Below are 18,187 nucleotides of genomic sequence, written 5' to 3'. Positions count from 1 at the left end.
GTACACTTATTTATGATTGTAGTGACTTTAGACCAAACATTGGGAAACTGGTATCACTTCTTCAAGCCCATTCATCACATTAAGAATTTACTACAGTGANTATAGCAACAGGCGTGACCAGAGTGGTTTGAACGGCTGTTGTACTGCGATGTGGAAAGCAAATGGAAAAACTACCACATTATCACTTTTCCTGGATAGTCTCTTTCCAAAAACAGAAGATCGCATTAAGTGGACGAACTGTTTTGGAAGAGACTGTGGACCTGTCGTCTGACAGATTACTGATGAATGAATTATACATAATCTGCAGACTGCAATAAATGTATATATTCAGTAAGTACTGGCTCATGAATGAGTTATGCCCAGTGGCATAACTTGTGTATTTTTTTTTTTTTTTGTTCCCTTAGGTATCTACCAAGATGTATGCCCAGGTATTTCACTTCATTTTTCTGTGGTAGGTCAACTTTGCCTATTTGCACTGTCCGACAGGTTTGGTTGCATAAGGTGAATGTAATATGCATGGATTTTGTTTGATTTATTTTAATTCTCCATTTCTTTGCCCAGTCATTGATCTTATTGGTGATGGTTTGAAGTTTCATTGAGGCTGTCGCTGNATATTATAATGTGATAATATTGCTAAATATCAAATCTTTAGTGTTTCTTCTGTCATAAGAATCCCCATGTTTATCCAGTGGCAAAGGTAGCAGTTGTTGTGTTGTCTCATCACAGAGGTCACTTGTGTAGATAAGATATAGGCTGGGTCCTAAGACACTTCCTTGAGGTATACCTGCTTCATTTTTCCATAAGGTTGTGGTTTCCTTTTTGAATTTCACTTAAAAGTGTGTATCCATTAGGTATGATTCTAATATTCTGTAATACGCATGGGGAAAGGTTTTTCTGATTTTGAAGAAGAGGCTTGGGTGTCATACTTTATCAAACGCGTGTGTGATGTCTAGGAACGTTGCAGAGCAGTACTGTTTTTTTTTCTCACATTTTATTATGAATATGTCTCTTAATATTCTGCAGGATTCTCTACAGTTAATACTTTGCAGTCACATGTTGAATTGAGCCTGCCACTTTAAATTCCACATACCAGTCCTATGTTGGACTCAGTCCACAACATGTTTCATGAAGATTATAGATGATGTAGAGTCAGTCTGAGGGAGGCAAACAATGTATGTTGTTCAAGCCTTCCTCATTGCAGTCGTGTTAACAAACCATTTTAATACTTTGACATCTAGACCAATTGTTAGGCAATGATTGCAAGGTAAGCAGTAGCGACCATTGCTAGGCTGTGGCTGAGTAGCATCCCAGCAGACAATGCAACAATAGAAGAGGTGTTTTCTCTGGGGGTCCATGCCAAGGCTATATAATATAGACCAGCTGCTGTTAGCAGTCAGTCTGAATGGAGTGGAATTGAGTTGAGTTGAGTCGAGTCGAGAGTCAACGGTTGTGGAACAGTCACAGCCAGTAAGTACGTGAGCATGGTAGCAGAGGACATTGTTGGAATCCATCACCAGGCAAGGACTGGTGAAGCCACATCAGACTGAGAAGAGTTAGTATGTGCTATAGAGAACTGCAGAGTGTGTAAATTAGCAATATAAAGAAAAACAGACCAGTTCTTAACAGTAGGTGAAAATAAATAATTCAGTGGTATTTAAATCAGACCAGCAGAGAATGGTAGTGGTATATAAATTGGACTGCAAAGGTTAAGAGTGCTGAGGAGAATACTTGGACTTAAGAGAGATGAAGTGACAGGAGGTTGGAGAAAACTGCATAATGAGAAGCTTCATAACTTGTACTCTTTTCCGAGTATAATTAGAATGATCAAGTCAGAGAGGATGAGATGGTCAGGGCATGTAGCACTAATAGGGGAGAAGAGGACTGAATGTAGGATATTGGTGGGAAAGCCACATGGAAAGAGACCACTGGGAAGACCAAGGCATGAGTGGGTGGACAGTATTAAAATGAATCATAGAGAAATAGGATTGGATGGTATGGATTGGATTGATTGACTCAGGACAAGGACGGGTGGAGAGCTCTTGTGAACATGGTAATGAACCTTTGGGTTTCCATTAAAATGCTTGGAAGTTCTTGAGTAGCTGCACAATTAGTAGGTTCTCAAGAAGGGCTCAGCTCCGTGACTGAGTGAGTGAACTCTTACTTTACTTTTCTTAGCCAAATGGCTCATTAATTCCTAATCACTCTCCTTGCTTACAATGGAGACTGCTCACTGAGCTGAATGATGCTGGGATGTGTTTGGAGAGGGACAGGTTGTTTCTGAAAAATTGAGTGTAAAAGAGAACCTGGTAGGTAATGTAGAGATGTACAGTAAACTATGAAATGTTGAACTATTTGAAACTATTTTCCAGTTTAAATACAGTGAAAAGTAAAGTAAAGGTATCCCTTTAACAGGCCGTGGAAGCCCATAATGTTGTAAGATGTTGAGGTTCCTATATTTTCTAGACAATCGGTTCATAGATGGTGGCAAGGTTTTCAGCCCTGTGCGCCTGCCCATAATGTTGTGAGATGTTGAGGTTCCTATATTTTCTAGACAATCAGTTCATAGATGGCGGCAAGGTTTTCAGCCCTGTGCGCCTGCTGCCCTTTACCCCCAAGAATATTCTTGGTACTCATTTCTGTTAGAGGCTGAGTCAACCCCAGGGCCATAGTGCAGCTAGAAGGATTAGGTCAATTGAAAAAAATCCAATGACCTCATGGACACTCAAAACTGTGATCTTCCAGCTTGTAGCATAGTGCCTCAACCAACTTTGCTACCATGTGCCCCAATTTAAGTACATTGACATAATAAAAGTACTATTAAGAAAGCAGAAAGCTACAATGTTAATCCACAAAGCAGATAACCTGCTCTTGGATAACCAAACATTCTGCTCTTTTACTTTTATTATAAGAGAAGTGTGAATATTGTAATTTAATTTTATGCCTGTAATTGCTGTACTTTTAAGAAACAGAAGTGCTTAACACAACCTTTTGTAGAAGCACTGAATAGTATTGGTCTGAAGAAATGTTCATGTTTCAGACAGCCAAAGCAGACATTTTGGTAGTAGCCATTGGCCGACCTGAAATGGTGAAAGGTGACTGGATAAAACCGGGTGCTGTTGTTATTGATTGCGGAATAAATGAGTTACCAGGTATGAACTCTTAATTCAGTTTTAGCTTTAATTTATTCTCTCTGAGTGTATTTTTTTGTCGTACCTTATATTTATCAGTGGGTTTTTCATATTGAAGTTGGGTCAGTAAATTTTCAAAACATCTCTCTCTCTCTCTTGGTNGAGGACATCTTGTCACCGGCAGTGAAGTCCAATATTCGATCATAATTATTTCACATCCAGCGATGGAAATGCTTCCACGGTCACGATTTGATTGCAGTGCTGCTTCGGGCGAAATTATGGGACATGGTGTGATGCATTAAGTTCTGTGTTCGAGGGACTGCAGATAGAACCCATGAGATTACGTCTATCCCAGTTGTGGCTTGTCACTGGATGTGCAGTGCGGCATACTGCAGCATTCATGTCCAAACTCACCTGAAATGGAAATTTAGGTACAGCTCAACTACATACGTGTATACTGTAATGGTATACGCGCCGAAGACAGTTTTTGAGTCTGGGCGAAATGGAGGAGTCCATATACCCTTAAAGTAAATATGAAGAACAGACAGTTCAGGTCTCTGCTGACAACCAAGTTGAGTGATTTTCTGTTTGTAGCACTACCCCGAAGGTGTAGAGAAGTTTTCTTCTGCGTTGGAGTGACTCGTAATGGACTTACTCACTCCCCTGTCTAGTTCCCCCTCACTTCCCCTCCTTCTCGCAGTTTTGTGCCGTCACACAGTAATCGAGCTCTACATGTCCGGTGGCCTTGAAAGAAAGATTGCATTCTGCTACGTGGCAGTACTAGTCGTATGTTCGAAGAGAAAATTTGTTCGACCTAGAGACAGAAGTACTTAGCGCCCATTCGCGGAGTTGACATGATCGGAATGCATGGGGCGACTGCGTAGTGGCAGTAAGGAATGATGACTTTTTGTTAACACTTAGCACAGCTTGTGGACTTTGAGGTCCAGTAAGTGCTCCCTTCCGGCACACTGTATGTCCCTCATAGCAGTCTACATTAAGTGGATGCAAACTGGACTGTTGGAACTGATATTAACAATACAGCTGTAACGTTTCGTAGAACCGTACTTTCTGTTGGTAGTACAGATGTTCTTAGTGAGATGAGACTGAGTCCATTTGTTAGTACTGTGGTCACTATTGTCTTATTGTACCAGCCCCAGATGATAGGTGAGGGTAATTGTTGAGCAGTTGGTGGAATGAAGATTGGCAGGGGAAGTCGAAGTACTCGGAGAGAACCTGCCCCAACGCCACTTTGTCCACCACAAATCCCACTTGACCAGACCCGGGATCGAACCCGGGCCGCAGTGGTGGAAAGCCAGTGACTAACCGCTTGAGTTATGTATGCGGCCTGCCCCAGGGTAAGTAGAAGTTTCATTGAATGTTAGTGTATATTCTGAAAAATTAAATAATATTGAATATATTTTTATAGATAAAACTAAGAAATCTGGTCAGAAGCTAGTTGGAGATGTTGCTTTTGAGGAGGCGAAGAAGATAGCATCATACATCACTCCAGTGCCTGGAGGTGTGGGTCCAATGACTGTGGCTATGTTGATGAAGAACACTGTGAAATCAGCTCAGAGGGCAGCTGCAAGGCTCAAAAGTGTTTCTTGGAACTTGAGAATATTACCACTTCAACTGGAATCACCAGTTCCTAGGTATAATACATATAAATGATCAGTTACACTAAAGACCTTCATCCTATCTAATTATCTTCTTCTATTTCCAACAATTATAGACTCCATTTTATAGTTCCTATATGATTTGTTGGTACCTCTTTTTGCAAGAATGAAATCCTAACTACTATGTCGTTCGCATATCCGCATTTTACATCGGTTATTCTGTACATTCACTTGATCAGGTATGGAAATCAGTATATCCTGATCTCCAACAAATTTATGATAATTGACTTTCATACTTAGTCTGGACACACCACTGATCTGTCTTCAGTATAACACTTAAGAAGTTAGAATATTACAACAAGAGGTAGTAACTCATCTTTCACAGCAAATCTGAAAATGGGCAATGGAGACAGCCTCATATATGTATACTAGACATGGCTCAGTAAAATTTCATGAACCTCATTCTGGAAGAGATATCTGTTCCCCATAAGAAATTAAGCTAGTGGTTGCAGCATCATTAATTGAACCATTTGTTCTGGTTTGTTGCATATGACAGAGATATTGAAATTGCCAGAGGACAGGAGCCAAAGGATATAAGTCAGCTGGCAGCAGAAATTGGCTTGTATCCCAGTGAAGTGTTTCAGTATGGGCACAAGAAAGCCAAGATTGACCTCTCGGTACTGAGACGACTTAAATATCATAAGTCTGGAAAATATGTAGTTGTTGCAGGGTATGTATTATGTTATTTATGAACTGTCATGAGTCAGCTCTGTAACTTTGTATGGGTGTAAAACTTTGTTCTCTCATATTAATAATATAAGTTAAAGAGTGTTTGAGAACAGATTGTTGCAGAAAATATTTGGACCTGAAAGAGTGGAAGTGACAAGGGAGTAAGAAAATTGTGCAATTAGAAGCGCTTCATAATTATCACTCTTTCCTAAATTCTGTCAGTGTGATCAAACCAATAACGATGGGTTGGATGGTGCATGGGAGAGTTGAAAAATGCACGCAAAGCTTTGTTAGGAAAGCATGAAGAAATGAACTGGCTTGGAAGATCTAAGCATTGATGGGAGAATAATATTGAAATGTTCTTGAAGAAATAAGATGGGCGGTCATGGACTGGATTCATTGGGCTCAAAATAAGGATCAATGGTTGCCTCTTATGAACTCGGCTCTGAACCTACGGGTTACATAAAATGAGGTGAATTTCTGACTGGCAGAATGACTGTTAACTTCTCAAGGTCTCTGTTCCATGGAGTTAGTTTAGTTCAGTTCAGTTTAGTTTAGTTTAGTTTTAGTTTTAGTTTCAGTTTAGTTTATAGTTTTAGTTTCAATTAGTTAGTAGTTGGTGGGTTGGGTGCTTGGTTGTTTGTCATATTGCAAAGTGAACATTACTACCATATTAAATATTTATATACATGCTGCAGTTATGCATACTTTTCTGGTTCATTGTNGAACTCGCCTATTACCGTAAGAACGCGAGCGTTACGCCACCGCCACGCACCGCTGGGGAGGTAGGGGTCAACATGTCACACTATATATATGTATGATCTTTACAGACTGTAGACACATCAAAAGAATAGAAATTATGTTCACAGCACACTTAAATTTGTCCCCTAATCAGCTACCATCATATTCAACCCACTTCTTATGCCACTGTGGGATGTGATCAATTGCAGCACTGAAATTTCCCACTTGGCATATTTTTTGTTCTTCCTCAAGTGTCTCATAAGGATATAGGCCACTCTTGTTGAAATTCACCCTTGAAACTGGTGCTTCATCTGCTTATGTACATGTACCACAAGCAGGAGCTTTATCATCTCTGATTCAGTTGTAGGTTTTGATGCTGCCTAGTTGGATGGGTGGCTGAATACAAGCATAATCAAACACACTGCTTAATTATTCCCAACTTCTAGTGGCAAAAAAAATTAACAAGAACACTGCACTTCATGTTCACAGACAGTTAACCATAGTAAATAGGTGAAATTATTCACAACACAATGTTCAGCACAATCACAGACATGTGAGTAACGTTAAACATTGCATATTGGCCTAAACAGAAAAAGAATAACTGAAATACCTCGTTGCAGGCTGTAGCAGCACATTATCTTCNTGGTCCGTCACACTAACCAATTAACAATCAAGTTCCTTCCGTCAAATGTGACACTTTTTTAAGTTTTCCACCTCGTCAGCACCTGCCTTACATGTTTCGGCTCACCACGGAGCCATCATCAGAGGCATTTATACCTGAAATACCTCGTTGCAGGCTGTAGCAGCACATAATCTTTCCCATACCCACTCACCAGCTTATGAAGTATATGCATTAGAAAAGTGTAACAGTCAGGATGTCCTGCATACAAATTCGTGTACAGTTTTGCTAACCATTTTTAACTTAACGCTAACCACGAAATTATGAGGTAATGTAATGTTCCATTTCTTAGGCACCACACCATCTAGGTGTATTGGGGGTGGGGGTGAAGGCAAAATTCCTTATATTCTAGTCCTCAACACTTAATGGATTTAAATGATTAAACCCTGGCTGTCCAGCCCATAGCACATTACATAACATGCAAAATTAGTTCACTCCATTCCTCTTACACTTGAATGAATTGATTTATTGTAGTAGTTTGCTGTTAGTAATGTGTTTCTATCACTTCCAGTATATATGGAGAGTAATATGCTCACATAAATAATGAGCTGTATGCCCACCTAATTGCTTCAGAAACACAGTAGGTTCCCAATTTAATGTTCTTTAGTTTGAGATTTCTCCTCATTGAACATTCAGTTTCAGTGATTCAGGGTCAGTAATTTTAGCGTAAAATTTCCTCCATTTGATATTGTCCTCAGGTTAATGTCCAAATCCATTGAACCCTTAAACAAGGTTTCACTGTAATGAAGAACTCTGATGTCTATTAACAATTTTTTCGTTCCTTTATTATAGATTGTTATATGTTCAGAATATTATTAAGGTTGTAACTTAATGCTGATGCATACCAAAACAGTCAAAAAGTTGTGACAGTAAGGCTTAATCATCTCATTTCTTATACTGCACCATTTTCTGTGGTAACTGCAAAACTTTGCTTTCTGCCTACTTCTTACTAACTTCCCTCTTGGCTTACTCGTCAGCCTTGAAAATGGAAGCATTATATTCCTTTGAAACATCAGTGACCATGTACCAAACTACATTGTATTACATTGCAATACATTCTTTTCTCTTTGTGATGTATGTTTCCTTAACAGAAGTGCTGTCTAGAAGACTCACTTCGTGTGTTAAAGTATGTAACAGTTATTTGAGTTTTGTGGATCTCTAGTGGACTGGTGCTGATCAGTGGGCCAGTGGTTGGAAGATGGTGTTTCAGGCTGTTTTTTTTTTTTCTTTCCTTCCATGTCTGTACAGTGTATGAATACAATGGTAAGTCCATAGTAATTTGGAATGACAGTATCATAATGCGCATGCAAATTTTGTAATTGTTCATGATGGGGTGATAGGTTAATTTTTTTTCTATTGCTAGTGTGGTGGAACTAAGTCCCTTGTACTGCGCCCACTTCTGCCCTATTGTACCAGCCCCAGATGATAGGTGAGGGTGATTGTGGACCAATTGGTGGAATGAAGATTGGCAGGGGAAACCGAAGTACTTGGAGAAAACCTGCCCCAGCGCCGCAATGGGAATCCAGTGACTAACCGCTTGAGCTATGGCGCAGCCTAATGGGGTGATAGGTTACTCTCATAATTACTTTGTTTTCATTTCCTGACATTCTGCCTTTCCATGCTTACATTTTTATTAATCATTCATGAACTCTATAATATCAGTGACTGGAACACATTTTGTAATTAGGAACATAGACCCTTATTGTCATGCTTGTCACTGAATGACTTCCATCTCACTCTCATAAACCTTTATTTTGTGGTCCTGTTTATACTTTATAGTAGTTCTTTCAGTTTGTATTGGAAAGATCATCTTCACAGCTAAGGCCTTTGGCATGTTGGCTCTTAAGAAAGCTGCTGGCTCCATCACATTGGTGGGTGTCTCAGCTTCTCCTCTCATGAGGTCTGCAGTTCATTGTAGTCTTCAAGATCCATTCCTCTTTCATGCTTCCAAGATGTTCATACCAATCTTCCAGGCATTTCTTGAGTGTGGATAACAACAATATCGCCTGAAGTCTCTGCCTAAATACATTTTGTTCTCTGTGTAGAATCACTCCCACACCACTTGGGGAGGGCAAAAGTACAACAACTCTTGGTCTTGTACAGGCTCTTAGTGCACACAAGAAGAAGAATTCCTTTGCATGTGTGAGGCAACCGTCTCAGGGTCCTACATTTGGGATTAAAGGTAAGCATTTACATTCACTTTTGGAATAATTTTTGTATGTGGGCTTTGGAAACTGTGTGATAGTTTGATGTCATATACGAGGATTGGAACTTTAATAGTGGCAACGCTGCTGTAGAGACGCCATGCAACGGAACCAAATAATGTCGCTTATACCACACGTTAGTTACATACCTACCTTACCTCAGAGCAAATGGACTCTCCATTCCCACATCACATGCATGCACAGTGCCGAGAAGAACAGAGCCTCGTGTTAGTTGGCCGTCCAGTGCACTGTTGTCACGATGTTTTCAAAATAGAAACAACGGAGTTGGATAAAGATTGAATGTGCCAAAAGCTGTACAACACAACAGTGTCGTCAAGGTCTTCAAGAGGCTTGCGGGGAATCTGCATTGCCTTACAGAACAGTGGCAAGGTGGAACCAGCACGAAAATCAAAATTTTGTCAGAACCCCAGCAATGTGAAAGTTATGGTGATTCTCGTGTACAACTGTGATTGTGTTATCCTAACGCATACTGTTCCCTGACAGCAGACCGTCACTGCACAGTATTACTGTTCATTTTTGGAACACAACCTGCAACCAGCTTTGAGAAAGAAGTGGTGACACTTTCTTCAGAACCCACCCATCATTTTGCAGGTCAGTGCTCAGCCACATGCAGCGTAAACTGTGGTTGATTTGTTCAGTTGATGGGGCTTGGAAGTGCTGTACCATCCACCATACTCCCCAGACTTAAGCCCTTGTGACTTCAACTTGATTCCTAAGATGAAGGAACCACTTCATGGCATTCACTTCAGAACTGTTCCAGAGATTCTTCAGGCAATAGACCGCTCCATTCGAACTATCAACACAACAGGCACTGCTAAAGGTATCCTGCGACTTCCACATCGCTGGCAATGGGTTGTACACAATCCTGGTGACTACATTGAAGGACAGTAAAACTTCAAAACATGCATCTACTTTGTATCAGTTGTAAATAAATAGTTGCTACTATTAAAGTTCCAACCCTCATATATGAAGTGTCATAAGATGGGGTAGATAGGGTGTCTCATATATCACCCAGAATATACTTTTAACTGCCAGAATTCAACATTCCCTTGTTTGAAATACTTTTGGTGACTCTAGTACAAGATGAAAACATCTGTTATAAAGCTTTTGTATATTCTACTCTTGTGATGTTATGTGAGTAAATTAATTTATTTAGTAATGTAAAAGAGAGATAAAGTTGTCCCTGTAACAGGCTGTGGAGGCCCATAGGTGTGTGAGATGTTGAAGCTCCCATATTTGCTATACAGTCGGCTCACAGATGGCAGTGAGGTTGTCAGCCTTATGTGCCAACCACCCATTACCCCCAAGAAGATTCCTGATAACTCATTTCTGTTAGAAGCTGAGTCAACCTCAGAGTGATAGTGTGGCTGGAAGGATTAGTTCAATTGAAACACAAAACAGTTTGCCAAAATGCGCTTCAAAATGATTTACTCAAAGGCTGTGTATGTTGATGTTTAGATTCTTCTTCTCCTCTTCCTCCCTCTCCTTCTTCTACTTATCCTCCTCCTCTTCCTTCTTGCACTGCAGCCCTTTGTGAGCATTGGCCTCCTTGATAACAGCCTTCCAACTATCCCTGTCTTGTGCCTTCTTCCACCAAGCTGTCACTTTTAAAATTTTGAGGTCTTGCAGGTCTAGCCACGTTAATTGCCGTCTTCCTTTCTTTCTACTGCCTTATGGCAGGGAGAAGGTTAATTTACTGCAGAGCAAACTTTCATCCATCCTTCTGATATGTCCTAGCCACTTCAGTCTGTATATTTTTATTGACTGCACTATATTTGGATCTTTGAATAAGTTATATAATTTATTGTTATATTTTATTCTCAATGCTCCATTTACACAGCTTTGGCCATAGATCTTCCTTAGAATTTTTCTTTAAAAAAATTCATTTTATCATCATGCAATGTCCTGAGTCTCCAGTTCTCAGTCCCATAAAGGACAACAGGCTTTGTAAGGGTTTTATATATTTTACATTTAGTACCTTAGAAGTTTTGATCTAAGTAGATTATGCATTCCATAATGGCATTTATTTCCCATAGTTTTTCTATGATTAAGTTCTGCATCAGTATTGTTATCACAGGTGACTATGGACCCAAGATATTGAAATTCACTTACTTTTTTTTTATATCATATATCTTTTTGTTGTCTATTATAATATGCTTCTCTTAAGTTTTATTCCTGATAACTTCCATAAATTTAGTTTTCTCTTGATTAATAGTTAACCCCATTTGTAATGCTGCTTTCTTCAGCTTTACATATGCTTCTTTGACTGTTCCTTCATATCTACCAGTAATAACATCATCGTCAGCATATTCTAATATCTCTAGAGATTTATGAAGTATGGTACCTCTTATATCCAGACTGGTCTTTCTTATAATCTTCTCTAGGGCTAGATTAAACAGAAGGCAAAGCAAGGCATCTCCTTGTCTGGGTCCTTTCTTAGTCTCAAAGGATTCAGTTATTCCATTAAAAGTTTTAATTCTGCATATTACAGTTTTAAGAATTTTAAGAGTAAGCTCCACTAGACATCTAAGTTTTCTAGGGACATGAAATTCCTCCATTACCTTGAAGAGCCTGGCTCTATCAATGCTGTCATATGCAGCTTTAAAATCTACAGGCACATAGTGCATGTTATTTATTTTTTAATGCTAGTCTCATTATTCTTTCATCTTCTCCAGTAATTGACTGAATGCAAATGGTCTGAAGTAGACTTTCCAGGCTAAACCCACACTGATAATTTCAAATGCTTGTCTCTGCAATGGGTTGTAGTCTTCAAAATAGTATAACTGAGAATACTTTATATGCCATGTTCAGGAAAGAAATACCACAACAATTTTCACACAAAATTTGATCTCTTTTTTGTATATAGATCATATTAACCCCACTGACTAGGAAGTATTTCCTCTTTCCATATATTTTCAGTCAACTTCCATAGTCTATTTATAAGATTCATTTCGCCTACTTTTAAAAGTTCGGTATTCAGTCCATCTGGTCCTGAAACTCTGTTATTTTTTAATTTTCCAACTGCAAAATTCACCTCCTCTAAGGTAGGTAATGGTATTTCTTCAGTTTCATCAGTAGATGGTACTGTCCACTGCGGGGACATTTCCAGCTTATACTCTGTCAAATCATACAGATTTTGAAAATAATACTTCCATCTATTCAGGATATCAGCATTATCTGGGAGAACGTCACTTCCTATACTCCTGCAACTCAATAGTTTAGCCTGGAAGCCATCCCTCGTTCTATTCACTTGCTTGTAGAACTTCCTACTATCGTTTTTAGCATCACAGTCTTGTAGCCATTTAAGTTGTTTTTCATAATAACCCTTCATTTTCTTCTTATGGATACTCTTTGCTCTCCTTCTCACATCACAGTATTCTTCTCTTGCTGCTCTAGTAAATTTCCTTTGAAGCATACTCTGATATTTCCTATTCTTCTCCACTGTCACTTGTTCACACTCTTGGTCAAAACATCCCCTTCTAAAGTCCCTTCTAACTTTCCCAATACTTCCTTTTGCTTTGATCTGTAGACTAAGGACAGTAGAATTATCTTCCTTCGTTGTTTTTTTTATTAGTATTTTTATCTTCATCTCCCATTTATTCCATTCCTCTTTGTCTATACTGCTGAGAAAATATGAACTGCACTAACAACTTTTGTGCTATATATTGAAGGTGGTGCTGCTGGTGGAGGGTATTCACAGGTAATTCCTATGGAGGAGTTCAATCTTCACTTGACAGGGGACATCCATGCTGTAACAGCAGCCAACAATCTCTTGGCAGCTCAGCTTGATGCTAGAATTTTCCATGAAAAAACTCAGAACGATAAATCTCTTTATGACAGACTTGTGCCTGATGAAGAAGGAGAGAGAAGTTTCTCCAAAATTCAGGTGAGAATGTTAGCTGTCAAAATGAAGAGTATTTTATAACACAGAACAGTACTAATAGAAGTCCTGAATAGTGTAATTTTTAACACAGATCAAAGTAAGTGCCTAAACATTTTTCTTTTACCTCCATTCTCCTGAAGTCAAGCCCTCTTTACATTCTTCAGAGAATGAGTGAACCATCATTATGATTTAGATCATTGATTTCAGGTGTGTGCTGCTAATATTTTGACACTGATTTTGATTGCAGTTGAAGAGGTTGGAAAAACTTGGCATTAGTAAGACTGATCCTGATTCTCTTACTCCAGAAGAACAGAGAGCTTTTGCAAGACTTAATATTGATGTGAACACCATTACCTGGAAGCGTGGTGAGTCATGTTTTTATTTAATGACATTTTCTGAAGAACATAGATCATACAGCAATTGGCATGATGATCAGTTGGGAATGATGTGGAAAGAAGTGGTTGTGGACAATATTAAGGTACTATCCAAGAATTTCTAGGAGGGAATGAGGATAATCATGTTAAAAAGTGGCATTTTCTTGTCAGGAATAAGGAAAATCATGAGAGTCAGAGTAGCTAGCTTCTGCACTTAGAATTGAACTTGGGAGCCCATGAATGTGAGGCAGGAGTGTTAACCTTTCAGCCTTGACATTCTGAGTGAGTTATGTTCTTGTGTTCTTATTTGCCTGATAGGCCTTATATTAAGTACTGTAGCAGCAGTATACTGTTTGTGTGTATTTCCTTATTTGCTTCATGAGTATGCGAAACCAATGGGAATACGTATGAGAATTATCATACTTTTAAAATGATCGTATAACTCATACGAACCAGTATTAGTTATGTAAATTTTAACCCAATATTTTTGAGTGATAGTTGTGATGTGTAAGATATGTGAATAACTACCTTTTGAAGAATAATTTTGCACATCAGATTCGCTCATGGAGCTGAGCCCTCCTTGAGAAGCTGCCAATTGTGCAACTACTCAAGAACTTCTCAGCATTTTATGGAACCCAAAGGTTCATTACCATGTTCACAAGAGAGCTCCACTGGTACCTATCCTGAGCCAGATCAATCCAATCCATGCCATCCCACCCTATCTCTAAGATCAATTTTAATATTGTTCAACCACCTACGTTTCGGTCTTCCCAATGGTCTCCTTCCTTCTGGCTTTCCCACCAATATCTTGTATGCATGCCTCCTCTCCCCCATTTGTGCTGCATGCCCCGCTCATCTCATCCTTAACTTGATCATTCTAATTTATATTCAGGTTAGGAAAATTATGGCTGCATAATGCTGTAGAAAAGAAGAGTTATGTGAAAGAAACAAATGCAATATCCATGCTTTTCTGCATAGTTCATAATCATCAATTTGAATGTAGTTGTGAAAATGCTGTATTTTCCCACATTTGACATTTTTTAATTGCTACTTATTATTGATAATTTAACTGAAGTTAATTTGAACAGTACAAACTGACAAGGTACATAAAATGTATACAAAAGTATGCAGTCTACACAACAATATTCTGTATTTAAAACAAAGTAGACACTGTTGTATCAACATTTGTTTCTATTGGCGCTACATGTTTCGACCCCGACTGACTACATAAAGCAATGAACATGTACTATATTTGACAGGGGGAGTCCCACTGACACAGAATGTTTTTATGATACTTTCATTAACATAAATCAATAATGCAGCCAAGTAAACAAACAAACAAACAAATGATAATAATAGCAATAATAATAATTTCATTAACATAAATCTAAGTGTTATTGAGAACTGAGAAATGAAACGTATAAATATTTAATTGAGAAATGAAAAGTATAGATTTTCAGAGAGGATGATGATAATAATAATTTAGTGTAATTGTTGTTTATTGTACATGCCAATAATAATACTAACAATTATACTATATTTAAAAATCATTTGGGGAGAACTTTCCTGGCTCCGAATACGTCAACATCCCTGCATATGACATTAGCAGCTTCTGCACATCTAGCAGAAGGACAATTTTTAGATGAGGAGCAAACATTGAACAATGTGTTTCAGACACACACACACACACACATATATATATATATATATTGGGGCATGTGGTAGCGTAGTTGGCTGAGGCACTATGCTACAGGCTGGAAGGTCGCGGGTCCCGATGAGGTCATTGGATTCTTTTCAATTGACCTAATCCTTCCAGCCACACTATGGCCCTGGGATCGGCTCATCCTCTAACAGAAATGAGTACAAGGAATATCCTTGGAATATTCTTGGGGGTAAAGGGAGGCCGGCACGTAAGGCTGACAACCTTGCTGCCATCTATGAGCCAATTGTCTAAAAGAATGTGGGAAGCTCAACATCTCACAACTCTATGGGCCCCCACGGCCTGCTACAAGGATACCTTTACTTTTTTTTTTTTTACTTAGGAATTAGGTTAACCGTCACACAACAAACTGGCTTTTAATATTTTACAATTAGACCTTTTATTTCAGTCTTACAAAACCATCATCAGGCAATTAATGTAGGAATACGTTTAGTCATAGAATTACTGATATGGATCCTTACCAGTGCAGCGTGTCATATAATAACAGAAAATTTTCCTAAAAGTTGGTTACGTATAAAATAGAAGATAAAAATAAAATAAAAGACAAAATAAATGAAATATATACCATGTAGATATATTAGGTGATATAAGTATGTTGATATATCACAAAAATATTACAAATACTTAATTTTTTTTTAAACAAATTATTAAAACTATTAAGTATGAGAGGTTAAGAATATGTATGCCAAGTTAATTCTAGGTTCCAGTGCTGCAGTGTAGTATTGGGCATGTTATGTCATTTGTCTCTCTTTGTTGTTAGAAGCTTTCTACACAGTAAAGCCAGGTCATGGAGCCGAGAGACATGTTTCAGTGATGTATTCATTCATTCATTCATTTCCTTTATTTTCCATATATCCATACAGGCAAAAATCCTAGGATGTGGAAATAGTCCATTTGATTATAAATGTATACATGTAATAAATTACATAAGTCACACAACCAAAATAACACACACACACACACACACACTAGTTAACTAACATAGGCAATATAAAAAAACAAAACAAGAGCTTATTACAATTGTAATTACTAAACATAATATAAAAAGTGCATTACTATAAAAACCTAAAATTAATACAATTTACCCATAAATCAAAATACATTGATACAGGACTCGTCATATGCATACATGCATACACATCCTCCACTTTCCGTAAACATCCATACAAGGAACAGGCCCAGGATGTGGAAATAGTCATCAAACACATACACAAAGTCACACAAGTCACATCGCGAAGATCACCCACCTAAAATATCTAGCACATACAACAATACGAGGTAAAAAGATTAAACAGACATAAGTCACAAGTAACCACAATACAACCCCTCACATCTCCCTTACCAACTATATTAAAATGTGGCATTAAGCATTCAAATTTATGTACTTTTGTAATTAAAATACTCATTTAAAGCATAAAAAGAGTTAGCATGTATAGGTTGTTATTGTGTGTGCATATTTCTAATATGAATTTTGTCATTATATAATCATAAAATATGATGCATGAGTTTTTGTCTGGGCATATATATGTTCCATGTTTTCTACCTGTGCATTGGTTCAATGTAGTCTGATCAGTCTTCTATTTTATACTTAATTGTAACACCAACTTTAGGCACATTTTCTGTTATTATATAATATGACACGTTGCACTAGTATGGATCCATTTCGTTAATTCAATGACTAAGCGTACCAGAACATGTAGCAGAAATAATAGGTCTAATTGTAAAATATTAAAAGCCAGTTTGTTGTGTGACGGTTAACCTACTTCCTATATATATATATACACTGTATACTTTTTTTGTTGGCCAGTGCTGTGATTTTGGTCGGCAGGGTGCACATGAGCAGGAGTCTCAGAGACAGCAGTCTTATGACAGACAGTGAATGCTGGACAAGGATAGACGAGGGTGGAATATCCGGGCAGTGGCATGTTATAAATAATACACTGCAACAGTTTTATCAATATACAGGAATTTTAGTTGAATGTAAGAATCACATGAAGCACATACCTGAGCTGCTAGCACAACATACTTTTGTTTTAAATGGAATTAGCAAAGGTTCTGATGGCCTTATTATATGGTTTTTGTTGTTATTTTGTACTTCATTTTGTTAACAGTGGTTGATACAAATGATAGATTTCTAAGAAAAATAACCATTGGCCAGTCTCCAACTGAGAAAGGTTACTCCAGAGAAAGTGGATTTGTGGTGTCTGTGGCAAGTGAAATCATGGCAATTCTTGCTCTTTCCAAAAGTATGCAAGACATGAAGGAGCGTTTGAGTAGGATTGTTGTGGCTGAAGATATTGAGGGCAGGCCTGTTACAGCAGATGATTTGGTGAGCTTAACTTTCATATGAAACGCTTTATGATACATTGACTGTATATTTTCATAATTTATGTTTTTCCGGAGTTAGAAAAGATTGAATAAGTGCACAAAGATATAGCAGTTCACAGGCTGCAGCAAGCAGAAGTGTGAAGTAGATGCCAGGCAGGAAAAGAGAACTAAATGAGCAGAATAGAAACTTGGTGAATGAACAGGTTTGAATTGTGGAAAAATGTATCTTGTTACAGAAGACTTTGGGTGTGAAACTTGGTCTCTGACATTAAGGGCAGAACATAGACTGAGGATGTTTCAGAACAGGGTGCAGAGGAGAATATTTGAACCAAAGAGGGATGAAGTGACAGGAAGTTGGAGAAAACTGCATAATGAGGAGCTTTAGGCTAGTCGTCCATTGGAAGCGGAAACCTGTGAACTGGGATTCGGCCGTATCTGTGCGAATCTGTTCGTCTGAATTCGTGCGTTCACTGCGCGTCCTTTGGCTGTGTGTTCGGCCGATGCCATTCACATTCTGTCATGGCGCTGTCTGAAGATTTATGTGATCTGTACGCGTTAGATACTCCTTTACTGGCTAGGTGACGAGCACAGAATAGGAGAAAAGAGTGGATTAGTGGAATTCTATCAAAAAGACAAACGTTTGATGAATTTTCTCATATATGGAGTGATTTACAAGAGGACGAGTCACAGTATTTTGGTTATTTTCGCATGAAGCAAGATACATTTGAATACACATTAAGCAAAGTATATCAGTTGAAGAAGTA

General features: G+C 38.3%; 1 protein-coding gene across 1 annotated transcript in view; it reads left to right on the top strand.

Annotated features, from left to right (window-relative positions):
- The first annotated feature begins 3,007 nt into the window (after positions 1-3,007).
- The window catches only part of LOC111863838 (C-1-tetrahydrofolate synthase, cytoplasmic), a 30,372-nt gene continuing 15,192 nt past the window's right edge, over positions 3,008-18,187 (top strand). Inside the window, exons 1-7 of the mRNA XM_023850570.2 lie at positions 3,008-3,149; positions 4,555-4,780; positions 5,301-5,474; positions 8,939-9,075; positions 12,790-13,004; positions 13,249-13,366; positions 17,207-17,424. Of these exons, the coding sequence (XP_023706338.1) occupies positions 3,023-3,149; positions 4,555-4,780; positions 5,301-5,474; positions 8,939-9,075; positions 12,790-13,004; positions 13,249-13,366; positions 17,207-17,424 (1,215 nt within the window). The 5' untranslated portion in view covers positions 3,008-3,022. The remainder of the gene's footprint in view (positions 3,150-4,554; positions 4,781-5,300; positions 5,475-8,938; positions 9,076-12,789; positions 13,005-13,248; positions 13,367-17,206; positions 17,425-18,187) is intronic.

This window comes from Cryptotermes secundus, unplaced genomic scaffold, assembly GCF_002891405.2.
Source record: "Cryptotermes secundus unplaced genomic scaffold, Csec_1.0 scaffold46, whole genome shotgun sequence".
Taxonomy (NCBI): domain Eukaryota; kingdom Metazoa; phylum Arthropoda; class Insecta; order Blattodea; family Kalotermitidae; genus Cryptotermes; species Cryptotermes secundus.
Note: the sequence above shows the minus strand (reverse complement) of the source record. Positions and strands in the feature narration are given on the sequence as shown.